This window comes from Diadema antillarum, unplaced genomic scaffold, assembly GCF_040938485.1.
Source record: "Diadema antillarum isolate AM-2024a unplaced genomic scaffold, OU_Dant_1.0 scf00000071, whole genome shotgun sequence".
Lineage (NCBI taxonomy): Eukaryota > Metazoa > Echinodermata > Echinoidea > Diadematoida > Diadematidae > Diadema > Diadema antillarum.
In genome coordinates, this window is record NW_027270960.1 from 2,432,753 (window position 1) to 2,451,328 (window position 18,576).

Sequence of the window (18,576 nt, forward strand, 5' to 3'; positions counted from 1 at the left end):
GAGTAAATAATGCTCTTTCATGCCTTAGATTACATCAGACCATGGACCTAATATACATGGACTGTTCACGGCAGTCTTTCTTTGATGTAATGATCATCACCGACACATGGAATATGTGCATCTGGACAATAATGATTGTGTGATCATGTATCATCACTAACAAAAGAATCTTTTCCCTCATTTCAGTCTTGTTTCGCTGATATGCCTTTTTCAGACGGAAATGTCTTTGAATAAATACAGATGATGAGGAGCAGCATACCTGAGATCATGACAAATTTGGTGTCAAAAGATGGGTAATTGTTGATTCACACATTTTGGCACACGCATAAGACCTTGCCTAATAGCAAGATATACCTGTTCTCTACCATTACCGTCCCTTTTTGCTCTGGAATAAGCTGCGGAAAAGTGAAATATTGAGATCACAAATGACAATCATTCTGCCAAAATGTTAGCTTTCTTTTAAAAAACTGCCCTGCTTCTCCCAAGCGAAATTGTTTGAGGTATGATTTCCTCACATAAACCACAACTGTACATTCACTTTACTTGATTTTGGTGAGTTATTTTCTTCTGCGCATATCTTCTCCCGGCTTGCTGGTGGTGACGATCATGGGATCAAAGCAGTGAAGCATGCTAAAAATGTCTTTGTGGCACTTTTGAGATGTACAGGTGCATGAATTAATTAACGATACGATGAATGTCCATACGTATATTAGGTCCATGATCAGACTTACTCAGTGAATCACAAAATTGTCAGCTGATGGCCAGAAGGGCTTTATCGCATTCTAAGATTTGAGCATAGATACAAACAAAATAATCAATTTTCATGATATAACAAAGATAAGCATTGTTCCAAATATTGGGTAAAATAGTGCCCTAGCAGTTTTGATTTTTGAAATTTTACTGAAGATGAAAATTATTTGAAATTGACATCATGATGGAGAGGAGATCAAGCTCTATAATGTGATACCAACAACTCAATACCCCAAAAATTGTGATAGTGCCCTTCTAGCTCTCAGCTGACAAAATGAAGTGTGCAGTCTTCCTCTCTTCTTTTTCTCTTTAATTTTTAATTCAATGACAAATTGCATTCTGAATCAATTTGAATAATGAAAGATGTATAATTCCACTGTGTGATATTAAAGGGATGGTATAGTTTTGGTTTAGACCTGATTTTAGGTTTCTAACATCTTTTGGTGAGATAATGAGAAACCTCTTATGAAATATGAAAGAGCATGTAATTCCATGATGAATTCAACATTTATTTGATGAAAATTGGTTTTGAAATGGCTGAGATATCCAAAACAGAGCGATTCTAATAAAATGTGGGACCCACCTTTTATTTTGTTCTACTTTGTTTTTTTGGATGTTTCAGTCATTCCAAACCCAATTTTCGTCAAATAAACTTTGAATTCCTCTTAAAATGGTATGCTCTGTGCTGTTTCATAAGTGTTTTCGTGTTATCTCGCAAAAAGTTAAAAGCCCAATTCTCATCTCCACCAATACTGTACTATCCCCTTAATCTTGTTTCAAGTTCAGGATGTGCCAAATTTCACGATCTCTCCATGCCTCCTGGATGATTAACTGTATCTGGCACATGTTTTGACACATTTTTAGTAGCTTGTGACAGTTTTAATACACCATTAGCCCAAGGACAGGGGGTTATTCTATGTCCAATGATATGTCCCCACAATTTGTCAGGTGTGATGATTCCGTCCACCAAAACTCGAGCCATCATTTCCAGACTTCCATCTTGTATCAATCTGCCATTTCTTGAAGAATTCTGGTGTAGTACGGTAGTCCCTGTATGATAGCGTACTAGTGTACTTTGTAATTGGGTGTTTGAATAAACATTTTCCATGAAATAAGAATGTGTAGACGAGGTTCCGATGACATTATCAAGCCATGCTGAGGGGCAAAAACTGCATACTGGGGCACACATACATGTGGGCAAGCTCGTAAGCGTCTAACACATCCCATGTTCCATGATAGGCGGGCGGGTACGCGGTATGCGTACCATTGAGTAGAGATATGAGCTTAATACATACGTGATTTGTTTTTGCCCCTCAGGCAACACGCCATTTGATATCATGAAACCCCATCTATAGTAGTCCACTTCCTGGACTGTATTCGTATGTAGTGTACCCGCGTACGTACGGACGTACGTTGATGGTGTCTGTATATGTACACTGTATTATACAATTCTCCCCTCCTGAATTTTTTTCGGGAGTACCAATTGGTGGAGTGTCGCAATCAGCGGTTGGGCGCATTGTGTGGGTGCATGCATGTGTATGCGTGTGTTAGTGGGGAATGCGGACGATTAAAATCGTCCAGTATCTGGACTACATCTATAGCAGAATTGGTCACATGTTGAATTTGATACTTTGGCCTGCTGGGTAAAATCTGCTCTCACTGACCCTATGCAGGTTTTAATAATTGAGAATACTTTGAGGCAACCCATATGTCAAACTCCTGATCAAATCAAATCAAACCAACCTGCCAATATCTATTTTGCTATGGTGCTCTCTGCTAGATCCAGTAATTAGGCCATGTCTGATTACAAGTGGTTATTGATTTAGTTTAACCCTTTTATATACATATCCTGTTAATACTTCATTTTGTGTTGCATTTGTCAGCAAGATTTGTACAGAGAGATGAAAATTCTGATCATAATAGTGTTTGTAATTGTGATTCAGCATTACAATTACATTTCTCAACCAGTGTGAAGAGGCCTAAGACATATCACGACAATTGTGTCGTGAAGAAGTAGAACAAGTCAAGGTTTGATCACGAATGTTAGCTCTGTGTCTGTGAGCCAATGCATGAATGTGCACATACAATGTATGTATATGGGCAGCTTAAAATGAAAAGTTCTTTCTATGCATCTGCCTTCAACCTGCTTTACATGAGGCAAGGAAAATTCTTATGAATGGTATGACTGGAATACATAGATTTAAGAAAGAAACAACAAAATACAAAGTGGGCCAACATATCATGCATTTGAAAAGACAACATAAAATGCATTACTGCTGACAGCTAATACCATTGAAACTATAATCATAAAAAAATGATAAAGCCATTTCCTCAACAAATGAGATGAGAGATATTTTGCAGTTCTATGTCTTTTCTTTTTTGGGGGGAGGGGGGAGGGGGACCAATTTGTTTTCAAATGGGGCTGGCATTACGCGTGGATTTTTGCATTATTCTATGGATTTCATAAAGGCTTTCATCCCAGCTGGAAAGGAAATGTATGAATGCTTTTAACCCATTAGTGCCAAGCCACCTGCTGATATCTCAAAAGATCTCAAAATCACCTACGGCCACTCTCATGGGTACACTACAGATATTTATGTGTGTGTGTGTGTGGGGGGGGGGGGGGTAGTTAAAATGTTAAAGATCCAGGAGTGTTGGGATACCACAGAGTGGGAAGGCTGGTCAAATTTGGATACCTGGTACATTTGAGCAGGGATGTGTTAGAAAAGGAGAGACGACTCCTGCTCTCCTTTGAAGTCATGCGCGTCACCGCCGAGTAGTTATGCGCTTAACTACAGGTGGAAATCAGGTGCTTTGACAAAAGAGAGCATCAATAATCGGGACTAGCGCTATGACATCTAGAAATACTTGCCCCTACTGCATTTCGCTCTCTCTCTCTTTCAATGTGATGGCAATAATATATTTGTGTACCTTGAACTGGAGCAGCGAATCAAAATGCAGTGTAAAACTGACAATTTTAACAGCAAATAGTTTTAAAAGCACGCTGGTGCACGCTTTAGCAGAGTACTTTATTTGAAAGATCAAAAATATCCCAGATTAAAGGATAGAAAACTAACATGCGGAAATGTGCGCATTATAGAAAAATATAAGGTTTTTAAGATGGCCTAATTTTCATTTCATTTCAATTTGCGCATTACGAAGAAACTAGAAATACATGTTTATGATATTGAATTCTTTCTTAAACTACTCTTAAACAATTCGAGTATTTCATTTTAATTTTGCGGGGAAATAAAGCTTGTAATTCAATGAAAGGTGAAGTGCGTTTTTCGTCTCCGAACTTCGCCTTGCAACTAGAGCGGTGCAGCGCATGACTTCAAAGCGTATAGTGGAATGCTAGACATCCCATTGTAACGCTTTGAACCAAAACATGTGTTTGCATGAATTACGAAGAGTTGTCTCTCCTTTTCTAACACCTCCCTGATTTGAGGGTCCCTGTATTTGATTATGTACAGCTTTATCACTAATCTCTGTGTAAATACTAACACAGCCAAAGAATCTTGACTGGAGTCAACACGTTCCTGATGAGCACATGCTTCGATGTGCATTTTCGCTGACTGGTGCTATTGAATGGGTTTTGAATGTACTCCGGTTGGCAGTGAATGAAACGGGCTACCCATGATGATGGGCATGTTTTATGGTTTGATTCATATCAACCCTGTTCTGCCATGCTCTGCAGTTTCATTTTCATGAATACAAGATCATTTGTTAGCAAAATAATGTAATACTCCATTCCTATGGGGAGTTATCTCGGACCTACAGCTGTAAAGCAAGCTACTGTATTCAACTCTTAAATAGTATAAATGGTTTAAAAATATGTAGCATTATGAGCTAAAGTTAGCCCCCTCTTGGGAGGTAGTTCAGGTCTGCTTCAGACCCGAGCTAAAATCACTAAATGGTATCTTGATTTTAGCTTGGGCTAAATTCTGTGACACTTGAGCCCTTTTTACACTTGTGTTTCTTAACCCTGTACTTTCTCTGACCCAGGACTATCGTTAGTCCCGTACCAATTTTTTCAGCTTTTTACACTCGCCAATTAGTCCCGTACTAAGCTCTTGTCCGGGGCTAAGGAGAAAATTGACCTTTTTACATTCGTATTTCTTAGTCCGGTACTTTCCAAACCACATGAATATTCATGATTACGCTGTGCACTGTACACATACACGCATGCACCGGCAGCACTTGATTACCTCGTTTCTGATTGGTCAGTGGGGGTCGGTCTTCGTCTCCGTCGCTTAGCCCCGGATTATTCTTTTGTTCTGTTTACACTCGCTTGCTTGCCACCGCAATTGCGGTGCTAACCCTGCTATTTTGCAGGGCCAGATAGTACGGGACTATAGGTGGGGCTAGCCCACTTTGGCAAAAACAAGTGTAAACAGAAAGTGGGCTAAGGATAGTCCCGTACCAACGGTGGGGCTAAGGCCCCCCCCCCCCCCCTTAGCCCCACCGTTGGTACGGGACTAAGCAAAAATTTACAAGTGTAAGAAGCCCTTTGGAGGAAACAGGGGGGGGGGGAATTAGGTCACCATGACAACTACAGTACTCTGATCTGGTATGCAACACGGATGGACAAGAATGGTCGTATTAAATGACTTAGCTCGAGCTAAAGTTATCTCGCGTCGGAAGTTTTAAGTCCACAGTATAAAAAAAGGGAGTATAAGAATCACTGTTTCCGTCTGTGGGTAATAGTTGACAATGCAAGACAGCTGGCAGTGCTGTAGGGCTAAGTCACAGTGATTTAAAAGCTACCAGTATTTGTTTTGAGTTGCGTTCGCATCCTTATACTAGATGGATGTTTCACCAGTGAAAGCCAGAGAGTGGTACACTAAACCTTTAATGGTGTTTCCAAGCATGAAGCATTGTCATGGCCGTCTGTGGTGACAGCTATTTGATAGACGTCTATCTAGTGTGTCTAGCTGGTGGTTGAGTGAACTTTTAGAATGTTCCCCAAATGGCAATGAGTGCAAGATGTGTTCCTCTGGAAAGCACATGTAGAGTGCATCTCCAGATTAACTCTTAGAGCACTGAGATGGGATCCTGCATTGCATTGTCTGCCTCTATACACTGAAGAAGGAATTGGTAAATGTATACATTTGTATGAATGAAGACATCAAATTGCACTGGATGGTGATATTGTTACGTTCAGATGACAAGGCCTTAACCTCGAGGTTAAGCTTGTTAGTTCGCTACTCGTAGTTAGCTAACCTCGAGGTTAGCTCGATGTTAAGAACCACGAGATATCTCAGGGTTAGCGCTCTAACCACGAGCCGCAGGGGTCCCCAATTGTAGTTAAGCACCATGTTGACACAAAATGTCAACCAACTCAAAGGGGCAGGAGTTTAACCTCGAGGTTAAGTTTGTCGTGTGGACGCAAGTCGAAGTTAGGGGGCAAGAGCTTAACCTTGAGGTTTCCTAACCTCGATGTTAGGGCTTTGTCGTCTGAACGTAACTAGAGAAATGATAGGAATCAAGCAAAGGAATTATCTCTCTAGGCAACACACATTTATGGACACCCACACCCCACCCCACCTATACACACACAAAACATACAAATGCACACACACATATATACGCTGAGAGCAGATAGTTCTACGATTTACAAGGGGGGCAGTTTGAATTGGGATGACTAGGGATGTCTTCATCAGACCAGGGAGGTGAGAGTCACCTCCCTGATCAGACCCAAGTTTAAACTAGTGAGTTATTTTGTGGTTTAGGAAAGATAGCCTGATGTTATATGATGAGTGTACATCACTTATTAGCTCCAAAACAGCCCACTTTGGGGGGGGGGGGGGGGAGAGGTAGGCAGAGTTTCCTCTTTCATTGGGCAGTGGCAATATAGATAGGCTTACACTTTCACACAATTTAGCTGTGATTGTAAAGGAAACATGAAAATATAGAATGTTGGCCCTATATCAAGCCCCATAATACATGTACATAGAAATGCTTGGTCGAAGATCAGGCATTTATGTTGTTACTCCAGCACGTTTATATGTCAGCTGTGGTTGGGTGTGGATGTTGTGTACACAGGGCATGTACATAGCTCGTGTTCATGCGATCAGTTCATCTAGAAAGACAAGCAACGCAGTGACTTTAATAGCTCATAGCTATTGAGAGCTTATTTGGTGGCTCACCTGGTAATTGGTGTTTTATGATCCATGCCATTATAGCTATATTCAGGCAAAGAATTCCGTATTGTTTTCCAGCTATTAATCACAGTCTATAACATGATGCTTGTTGTTCATTAGAATAACAAAGGGGGGGGGGGCAGGCATGTCAAATTTGTTGACATTTTAACTTCACTGTCAAACTTGATAGTCCTATACTGGTAGGTAATTCAAGAAGAATGTAGTCACTTAAGTCTATCTTAGGAAGGATTATCATTCAGAAGATAGATTGCCCCTCAGCTCCTCTGTCCAAATTTATGCCAGCTCAAAGCAGACCTGTCGATCATATTTTACTGGAATTTAAAAACATGGATTGATGGCTGTCTTGACCCTAAAGGGCCTATCTCACTGGAGGAGACTTTCCCATGACTGTCATGACTATGCAATTAGTCAAGGTGACTCCTGCCACTCAACTGACTACAAATATGACTTACGCTTTTGCCATGAAGGAGTCTCCTGGGAAACTTCAAAGACATCTCATATAACATGATAATTTATTACTAGTAATCTGAAAGTCATGGAAACCTCGCTTGGACATCTCGCAGATGTCTCCTCAGTAGCAGAGAAGTCTCTGCAATGTCTATGGGTCGCCAGTGGGTCTCCGCAAGGTCGCAGAGACATCTGAGAGACCTCCTAGACAAACTAGTCTCCACCAGTGTCTGCGACTAATACCCCTTTCCCACTGCCACTCTCGGTAAACCACCGTTGGATTCCCCGGTGAATTCACCGAGGACCTCCGGAAGAAATTTTCAGTGCCGTCTTTTCACACCTACGACAATGCTCTCGGTGGATTTTGTTTGCAACTTTCCCCTAGACGTGTTTTCTGCTCGCACTGCGGCCAATTCCAGCGGAAGTGTGTAATATGGCACAACATTTCGCGCGCTAATTTGAACGTGATACTTTACTAGTGGTTCGTACTCGTAATTCTCTACCTCTCACAGAACTTAACTCCAAAATAGTTAATTCAACTGCAACATTCAACAGGACAAACAACACGGCAACTCAAGTACTAATATAATACCCCTTTCAGGTAATCGCGGTTCAATTATCCGCATCCAAATAATGCGGATGAAGTAATCAAAATCGGCGTTCATATATCCCATGAAGTGCGCACTACTTTTACGAGCGCCCGTTCATATAATGGTGCGAAAGACGGGAGTATTTGTCATGGTTACTGCGCACGCCTCTATAATGACGTAATGTTTTCCGGTGATATATACTCACGTGTATGCACAGCTCTCGCTCAAGTTCAGCAATCAGCGGTTGTGCGGGAAATCGAGTGACCTCTGACCGAACTGTGGAATGTAGTGCACATAAGTCGTAAAACGCGTTCATGTATTCTCGATCAACTCCTCATGCTGCAATAATGCGGATAATAGCAGCATCAAAATAATGCGCACTTTTGTACTCCTCTCCCGTTCATGTAATCAAAATTTTACGATTTATTGCTCCTATCATCCGCATCCACGATTACCTGAAAGGGGTATCAGTTTTGCGCAGCACTTATTTGTTTACGGCATGCGTACAATACAACACGATCCAATACAATACCGTTGTACGTCACACGAATGACATACTAGTCGTGTGTATGTTTACATCCACGCATTACGTGTGGAACAATCTAGGAGCGCAAGCTAGCTAGCGATAATTGTGTGCATGACCGGAAACAAAACATGACCTTTGACACAATCTGCATATTTCGCCCGGTGTTTCACCGCGATGACCTTTCATGCTGGGCGTTCCTAGGTGAACCACCGATGGTTTCCCGTTGAACTATCGGTGTTTACCCAGGATGCTTCTAGGGTAAAAATTGCCCAAAATTTAATCAGTGTTTCACCTAGGCTTCCATAGGTTTCAACCGAGTTTCATTTCATACTGCGTGGTTACCCGGATGCACCAGAGAAGATTTCCTTCAGCGGGAAAGGGGTATAAGGAGATGTCTTCAAGACCAGCTGGAGGCTGCAAAAAGTCTCTCTCTCTCGAAAAAAAAAAAAAAAAAAAAACATGCTCAATTCTCCCGTAACTCTCGGATCTAGTTGTACATGTCCAGTGTTTTCTCATAACCTTGGTTGTCTATTTGCTCTGATTTTGACCTAAATACTAATTGCGCAAACACAAAACTTCGCAGGTAGTGAGTCTTGGTTATTCAGACTAGCAATATTTTAAATTAACCCGTTGAGGACGAGTCCCGAGTATACTCGGGCAGGTGTCTATGGGAAATGCGTGTTGTAGCAAAATCAAACCGTTCCTCAACGGGTTAAATGAATATTCATGCTGCAGCAGACATGCGTCGGGGAAATAATCATAACGCTGTCCCTCCATCGACTCAAACAGAAAAAAAAACCCAAATATCTTGAAAGATTTAGCTTTGTCACCCAAAATTCATATGGAGGATGACATAATCATATTATGTGAAGTTTCAATCGATTTGGTGGTAAAGTAGGGGAGATACAATTGGTGAACTTCTGAGATTTTTTGTCCTTCACTTTGAACAGTGCTTCGATTACCGTTACGAATTCAAAAGCTTTCGAGTCTTATTGCGGAGTTAATCGCGCTGTATCGCTGGGTCTGCATAGTTGTCTGTAACTACACTTGTAATGCTAGTGAAAAGAGATTAAATAATCCCCTTAATAGCTATTGCGTCTCCATGGCCTTCCTGTTGGACTGAGACATTTCATAACCCCTGAAGAAACTGACTGACTGTAATTACTGGTAGGTCAATGCTGGAAGACTGAATGCTGATGAAAAAAACACAGCACAGCAAGTAATACAGCGATATAGTATCTGGATGCATAATGGAAGGTACTGTAACTGCAGTAATAAAATTTGATGCTTCATCTTCAGGTTTTTTTTTTTTTTATTAGTTTTTTTTTTTAAATTCTATGCCACGTCTTCTTTTATCAACAGTCCTTTGATATGTCATGAGCAGTTCAAGAATTCAGTTGCTGTGAAAGGGAAAGTTTCCCCAATTATTCATTGGATTTAGTGAATGCAGCAATATTAGTAGAACACATCAGTGAGAGTTTGGGGAAAGTCAGATGATCAATTCAAAGTCTATTAATTTTTACAGTTTTGGCACTGCCATTGCTGGATTAGAAGACTTCAACAGTTTGTGACATCACTGTAGAACAACAATGTGCGTTTGTAAAAGAAAGTGTACCAGTAAACAAATCCCACAAAATGTAATCTTTTATGAAAAGTACACATTTGTTTGACTTGTCAATGACATACAACTGTATGTTTAGGGTAATATTATTCCTCTTGCATGCTTTCTAAAGAGATCAGTCAATTGCTCTTTCAGTATGCCAGAAAGGAGAAATTGTGCGGAGTTGTATTTTCCTACATTTTCTATGTATCATTGTTCTGCAGTGACGTCATAAACTGTAGTAGTCTTTTCATCCCGCTATGGTAGCACCAAAACTTCGTAACTTTTAAACTGATTGTCAAATTTTCCTCAAACTTGTCTGATGTGTTCTAATGTTGCTGCATTCACTCATTAGATGTATAATATATTGTATGAAAATTATATGTCAAAAACCATGATATGTATAAACATATTACTTTTATAATATTGTAGTTTAATATTATAAACATATATTATGTTTGGGTTTCATTCTCCTGTAAGATTGGTTTATGAAAATTGATTACCTGATTAGAGTGGAGACAAATACTGCCATTGATATGACACAGTGTGTGGTTTTACAGAGAAGGATATTATATCAAAATTTGACACTAAAATCCTTCATTCTTCCATTTCTCCTTGTTTGTCTATCTGTAATGTGTCTGTCTGCTTGTGTTGCTGTTGCAGGAATCAACGTGGGTACATTCTATGCTATATCAACACTTCTCAACCAAGTTATCCTCTCGGAATTTCAGTGAGTATATTGTTTGTTTGTTCATTTTCCACCTGAGAAGTATAGCTGGATAGCCCATATTCAGCCTACGTTAAGCTGGTCTTCCATGGGATCCAGTTGGATGTGAGGTGCGACCACTTCACCGGGTTAACACCCTGCTCTTTGCAATGAATGAATGAAGCGGGATCTTTTACATGCATGAGTTGTGACTCTCTCACACATGGGACCTCCATTTTATGTCCTATCCGAGGGACAGAGTGTTTTGCCTCTTGCTGGAGGGGACGGTATGATAACACACAACATTGCTCAGTCCAGACTCGGGTTTGAACCGGGTAGTTGCTTGGGTCGGAGGCAAACGCGCTACCGACTGAGCCAACTCACTGCCCTTTCATTATTGACCTTTCATTGTGACACTTTGCCTCATTTCTTCCCTCTCTTACCTGAGAAAAGGCAGTTGCAAGAAAACAAAACAAAACAAAACAAAAAACAAAAAAAACACCTACTCTTTTGTATGAATGCACTTGTTGCGGTTTGCTCTGATTAAAATAGGATTTTTTCAACTATTGCTCAGTGAAAATGAGATATCCATGAGTGCAATTATTGCAAATGGGCGTAGAGTAGAACCTTTACGGTCAAGTAAAAAAACAATAGAACAGAGAAAATTTTCTTTTGAAAATCAAGAGGCTGAAGGAATATCATTGAATTGAATGGACATTTATTTTCCATCGGGATATCATGAATATCAAATTATGATAGCATTCGAATAACAGCCTGTGTTCTCTCTACTGTAAATGTAAATATTTTCGTGCGACTAGTTTCTCGTGCTCGGACCAGGTAAGACGAGTTTCGCGTGTTTTCTTATTTCTGCGGAATCAAGACATCAATTACTGGAACTTATTATGGCAAGCAAAAATATTTGCCTGCTTTTATTTTCATGCTAGTTCCTGGTTGCGCGAAATGCTCGAAAATTTCAACACTGCGAAAATTTCCACTTTTACAGTATCTCTGTTTCTTGGTACATGAACGAATTTTGATACTGCGGAACTTTTTTTGTGCTTCCTAATTTAGTTAAGCCTTACAGATACTCTGTGTTTGTGTTACCGCTTCCTCATTTCATTTAGTTCAACTTGAATACTGTATGAGGTGGAGTTCCTATAAAGCTGTGCTACCAGCCAGATCTTATTGTTAATTGTTAAGGGATGTGTCCGCTCATGGAGAAATTGGTCATTGAATGATATCAGTGTGAAGTCGACAAAAGATGTCAGCTATGGTATAATGGAGAATGGTCCAAGTATTATGCAGTCATGCCAGTTTGCATGGCCCATGAGGGCCGTTTCGTAGAGATTGATCATACGATTAGATCTAACGATCAATGCAATCAAACATAGTCATGTTCAATCTGTGCTGTAAATTAAGTGAAAGTATCTTTATGAAATAGACTTAGATCACTATTGATCTTATCTTTGATTCACTGAGTTATGAATTGAGCGCAAGATACTCTTTATGAAACAGGCCCATGGATTCTGACATGATTTGTAATTGAAGTTAGCTTTTCCATATATCAAGCTTGCTATAGTTCTCTGATTTCAGCTTTTGGCTTTGTAACTGGGCACACTGTATTTAATGTTTGGGAATTTACAAGATCAGTTTTATGATATTAAAAATAATGATAATAGTGGCCACTTGTATAGCGCACAGGTCCACCTTTAGGTTCTCATGGCACTTCAAAAAGTGAAGAGATAGATCTACATGTTCATGACAACAGAAAAGAAAATGGCAAACAACAACAAACACATACCAGATAAGGAATACAATTGGTCTGAACATTATAGATTGCAATTATAGTCCTCAGTGTCAGAGGAACAGCTCCGTCTTAAGTTTGGATTTGAATGTTTCTGTAGATGACAGTTTCCTGAACTAAATAGGCAACTGATTCCACAATTTTGGTTCCATAACAGAGAAAGCACGATCACCCCATCCATGTTTTACTCTGGGTGTTTGGAGTAGCAATGCGTCTGATGATGAATGTAGACTTCGTGTCATAGTGCATATGAGAATAGAGTTGCACAGGTATATGGGGGGGAAAAGAATGAACCGAAAGATGTACTCGCAACAGAATCTTGAAAATAATCCTTTTTTTTCTACAGGCAGCCAATGTAAAGAACAGAGAATTGTGGTGATATGGAATCAAACTTATAAGTAAAAGTTAACAACCGGGCGGCAGAATTTTGCAATCGTTAAAGTGAGCCTTTTTTCTTTCACGGTGCATTGTCTCATGCAAAATTCTGACGAGTCGTCGAGGCTGAACCCACGAGATTACACATCATGAATAGCCGCAGCTACCTGCCAGCACACAGCCACATTAATTCAAGCTGTGTTCAGGGGGGCCTCTTGTCTGTAGGATGAACTGTAGGCCTTAGGGTAATCAGCTGAATTAATCAGGTGAATTAATCACACATGAGAACGAGAGAGAAAGAAAAAAAAATCCTCCTGTCCAGGTACTGATACCCCTTATCTATAGGCTATTTTCTGATGTGAAATAACATGTGCCGTGTTTGGCAAATTTGTGAGTATAGGGACAATGACTAGTCCATTAATATTATACCATTTTGTCCTTATTATGAAGGTCTCATATTATACCAGTAAATAGATTACCTAGGTTGTGTACCTTGTCGGCCTCTCATGTTTGAATACAATAGTCCCAGTCTGTCTAATCAGGAAATTTATTAAAGGTACTAATGTCAGTTTTAAAGTAGAGAATGCCTGCTTCAAAGTATAATGATTCAAAATAAAGCATATTAGCTGTAATAACCAGAGAAGCACTCTGAGAGTGCAGACCTCCGCCAAGCATGCAGCCCATTTCCACCCGCACTGATCTTGTTCTTCCACAGAGATCAGTGATTTCCACCCATACGTACTGCATTAATGTGTGCTGAAAGCCGCCTGATTTCCCAATATAGAAGCCTTTGTTATACCTCCGCCACGAAGTGGTGCCGGAGGCATTATGTTTTCGGGTTGTCCGTCCGTCTGTACGTAAGTCCGTACGTACGTCTGTACGTCCGTATGTCCGTACGTCCGTACGTCCGTCCGACACTTTCGTTTACCGCGATAACTTGAGTAATATTGACTTGAATTCTACCAAACTTGGTCCAAGTATAGAGTATGATGGGGCAATTAGTTGATTAGCTTCTTTGGGTGAAATCTGCCAAAGGTCAAAGGTCAAGGTCAAATCATGAAATTGTATCCGTTTACGTGATAACTCAAGACTGGATAGAGCAAATTTCACCAAACTTTGTCGGAGGATGATGTATGATGGGACAATTACTTGATTAGTTTTTTTAGTGAAATCGGACTGAGGTCAAAGGTCAAAGATCAAGGTCAAATCCTGAAATTTATCTGTTTACGTGATAACTCAAAATTGGATTAAGCAGCTTTCACCAAACTTTGTCCAAGGATGAAGTATGATGGGACAATTAGTTGAGTAGATTTTAGTGACATTGGCAAGAGGTCAAAGGTCAAAAGGTCAAGGTCAAATGCAAAAAATTTTGCTATTTCCCCAATATCTATGCAATGCCCTAAGGTATTTTCTTGAAACTTGGTTTAGACATGTACTACTGCATAAAGATTCTCCAGAGAGAGTTTCATGTCATAAGGTCAAAGGTCAAAGGTCAAAAGGTCAAAGGTTAGGTGAAAATGTAATATCACGTTTCTCACAAATGCTTCAATGTATCTTCATGGAACTTGGTACATACACATGTACTGACTGGCAGAGATTATCTAGGGAATTTAGGGGTCATAGGTCAATAGTCATGGGGTCAAAGGTCAAGGTCAACTCCTCAATATTTTACTATTTCCCTCATACACTAGTATATGAAATGCTTGCATTATTAGTTTTCAAACGTAATATATACATGCATTACCTAATGGAGATTCTCCAGGAAATTTCCAGCCAGAATGTCAAAGGTCAAAGGTTAAGGGTCAAAGGTCAGGTTTCAATGCCCCCCCCCCCAAAAAAAAAAAAAAAAAAAATCTATTTTGTACTGTAATTACACTCTTTCTTCATACCTTGGAAATTACTCAATGCATAAACTTATAAAAGGGTCCGTCAGAATTCAAGTAAAAATTCTCAATTCCCCAAATATGTGTACCTGCACTCTTCAACAATTATAGCAAACCCAGTTCAAGGAAAGTGAACATTCAAGTCATTTCTGACAAACCAGTCATATCAATATTTTGCCAGTTATGTGAAACTGTCATGGATCACACATTGTGAAGACATTGTACTATACGCCTATTTGGAGAATCATGCATTATGGCGGAGGCATCAGTCGCCATAGCGACATTTCTAGTTAATAATGTTATGTCATAAACCCTCAGCTGCACCGCGCGCCTCACCCTAGCAGAAACTAGAGCACGCACTTAAGTGCGCGCATGCAAACCTCAAATACGCGCATGCAAACCTCAAATACGCGCAGCCTGAACTCCCAAGTTCATTGACCCTACCTGCAAAAATATCACAAATCTGTCATAAATTCCCCAAAAATTCTCGGATCACTACCAAAAATTAATCGTTTGTTACTTGTGTCATTCTAAACCTTCCCTGCAAGTTTCATCTCACTCCGTTTACTACTTTTTGAGTTATTTTGCACACAGACAAACGAACGAACCAACCAACTAACAAACAAACCAACGGTAACAAAAACATAACCTCCCCCTTTGGCGGAGGTAACGAGTGATGGTTCAAACCGAAGCATGTCTGCCTCAAAGAGAATTTATTCATGATAAAGAATGTCAGCTTTTAAAGGGGCATAGTCCCGGTAGTGTAGATGGCGCTGTTGATGATACTGCCGAAGATTACCGAAGTAGAGCTGTCATCAAGAGTAAAGTGCGTAGGTGTTGCTAAGTAACGTTGCCTTTGTTGTCTTCTCTGCGCATCGCGCAGTCTGTAGTAATGCCAGGGTGCGTGCATATGTGCTTGTTATTATGACATCACAAAAGAAGTTTGCTGAAGCTGTCATCCCCCTCAGCCGAATCATGAGCCGAAGTGTGATCGGACCACCGACTACAGTGAATCGGTCTTCTTCGGACTCGAGAAAGTGGGCCAAAGCGTAAGCGCCAAAAGAAGTCGATAGCGTAGGTCTCTATAGGAAACTTGCGCTGTGCGCCCGTGTACGCATTTGACTAAAACACGGGGACCATGCACCTTTAATGAGTAGGTTCATTAGGAAGATTTCTGAAACAAATTCCATTCTCTACCCAGTACAACATGTAGGCTGATAGTTTTTATTATACCCCCGCCAAACGAAGTTTGAAGGGGGTATATAGGAATCAGTGGGTGGTCGGGCGGTCGGGCGGTCGGGCGGTCGGTCCGTTGCAAATCTTGCGTTGCGAACTACTTCCTCAGTTTTCAACCGATTCCCATAAAACTTGGCACAGATGTGTGCCTTGGGTTGTAGATGTGCAAGACGTATTTTTTGACAGTACCCAAAAGTACGTTGCCATGGTAACGGCATATTATGGGCAAAAATGGGTACAAATCTTGCGTCGCGAACTCCTCCCACAGTTTTTGATCAATTTTTATGAAATTAGGTACAGATGTTCATCTGAATATGTTAAATGTGCAAGACACATATTTCCGCAGTGGCAAAAAGTGCGTTGCCATGGTAACGGCATGTTATTGGTAAAATATAGGGCAAAATGCTTCATGGCAAAACTGCTTCATCAGTGTTCTTCCAATTCTCATGGAATTCATATTGAATGTTTGTCTTAGGATATAGGTCAGCATGACACATTTCTTGACAGTGACAAAAAGTATGTTGCCATGGTAACAGCTCACATATTATGAGCCAAAATGATGGAAAATTTTGTGTTGCAAACTACTTCCTCAGTTTTTGCCCAATTTCCATGAAACTTGGTACAGATGTGTGCCTTTGGTTGTAGATGTGCAAGACGCATTTTTCGACAGTACCCGAAAGTACGTTGCCATGGTAACGGCATATTAATGGCAGAAGATCAAGGAAAGATCTTGCGGATTTAACTACTTCCTCAGTTTTTTGACCAAAGCTTATGAAATGTTGTTTTGACCAAAGCTTATGAAATGTTGTTTGGCGGGGTATAACCAGTCGCTGTAGCGACATTTCTAGTTCAGTTTGGAGGGAATGGAGCAGGGAGGTGGGAAGAGCTGGAGTTTGAAAATGCTGTCTAGTGTGTGCAGTTTGGACAAAAATAGGAGTAAAGTGGAACTTTTAAAGGATTGAAAACCATACGAAAATTATAGTTTAAATGTACGGAAGTATACAAAGATAGTACATTTTTGTTGATTGTACTTTGATAAGATCTGAATAGGAATGGTAAAAGTAGTGTTTGATATTATAGGTCACAAAAATTAACCGAAATAAGACTAAATTTAATGTAGGAATTTATGAAGTCTACACTATTTGAAGTAAATTTCATCTGGTGTGTTTGATGGCATGATATGATATTCTGAGCAAATTGCGGACAAAAAGGTGCAGCAGCCATTAGAGCCTCGCAACCAAATGGAGGAGTGAGTGAGCTGGCTCAGTCAATCAACAACATGTTTGCCAGGTAACCCAAGAGGTCTCCCGTTTGAGGCCAAATTAGACCATCTGTGCAGGGTTGTGTCTCTGGATCTTGCCGTCTCCTCCGTTAAAGGAAAATGTAATCCAAATGTAAAACTGGATTCAGTGAATACAGCAATATTCGTAGAACATGTCAATGAAGTTTTGAGGAAGATCAGACTGTCCGTTCAAAAGTTGTGGATTTTCAAAGTTTAGGTGACGCCATCACTGAATGAGATGTCAATAACACTTTGCGATGTCATGTAATGGACACTCTAAAAAAAAGATACAAAGAGGATTCAACATATTTTCATCTTTCGCAGTATTAGGCCTATAATGAACCCCTCCCCCCCCCAAAAAAAAAAAAAACAACAACAACAAAACAAAAAAAAACAAAAAAAAAACACCCCTTTCAGAAAACAGGGGATTGTACTACCCTTAACATATGTCAGTATCAGGAGGAGGAATAATGTGTACTCTTCATAAAAGATGAAACAAATAATCTGTATATTTTCTTTGAATCGTTGTCCATGTGTGCCATCACCAACTGTTGTAGTCTTCTCATCCAGCAGTGGTGGCACCAAATCTTCAAAAATCCATAACTTTTGAAGGGATTGTCTGATTTTCCTCAAAATGTCACTGAAGTGTTCTTCTACATTTGCTCAATCCAGATATGTATAAATTTGGGTTTCATTCCCCTTTAATCCAGTCATTACTATTGGTGACAGGGATGATGCACAGAGGTTGCAGTCTGGCTAGGTTTTAGGACACAAAATGCTGTTTCCCTTGGATGGGGCATAATGAAAGAATGACAACTCATGCCCGTGTAGGATTCTATGTATGCTTCATTCTTTGTGTGAAGAACAGGTGAAAAGGTGCATCCTGCCCTCGCTCACTGGCAACAAATGAATGATACCAAGCCATCATTGTTTGCGCGAGGTGACTAGCAACAGAGGCAGATCCAGGAATTCTGTAAAGGAGAGGCACCTTTACAAAATTAAAGGGGAGGGCGTACTCGCCCCCCATTTTTTTCTTTTTATTTCTTTTGTTTTAACAAAAAATAACAGGGGGCGCGCCCGGTGTGCCCCCCTCTGGATCCGCCACTGAGCAACAGTCAGCAAATAATGTCCACATGGCACATTCTTATATACCAGAGAGGGAGAAGAAGAAAGCAAACCAATTCAGGTTTTGTTGTTGATCTGTGAACAAAGA

At 40.2% G+C, this 18,576-nt stretch overlaps 1 protein-coding gene across 1 annotated transcript in view; it reads left to right on the forward strand.

Annotated features, from left to right (window-relative positions):
- Nucleotides 1-18,576, forward strand: part of LOC139717023 (choline/ethanolamine transporter flvcr2a-like) — a 68,229-nt gene that overhangs the window by 34,392 nt on the left and 15,261 nt on the right. Inside the window, exons 4-5 of the mRNA XM_071628539.1 lie at nt 10,741-10,807; nt 16,101-16,103. Of these exons, the coding sequence (XP_071484640.1) occupies nt 10,741-10,807; nt 16,101-16,103 (70 nt within the window). The remainder of the gene's footprint in view (nt 1-10,740; nt 10,808-16,100; nt 16,104-18,576) is intronic.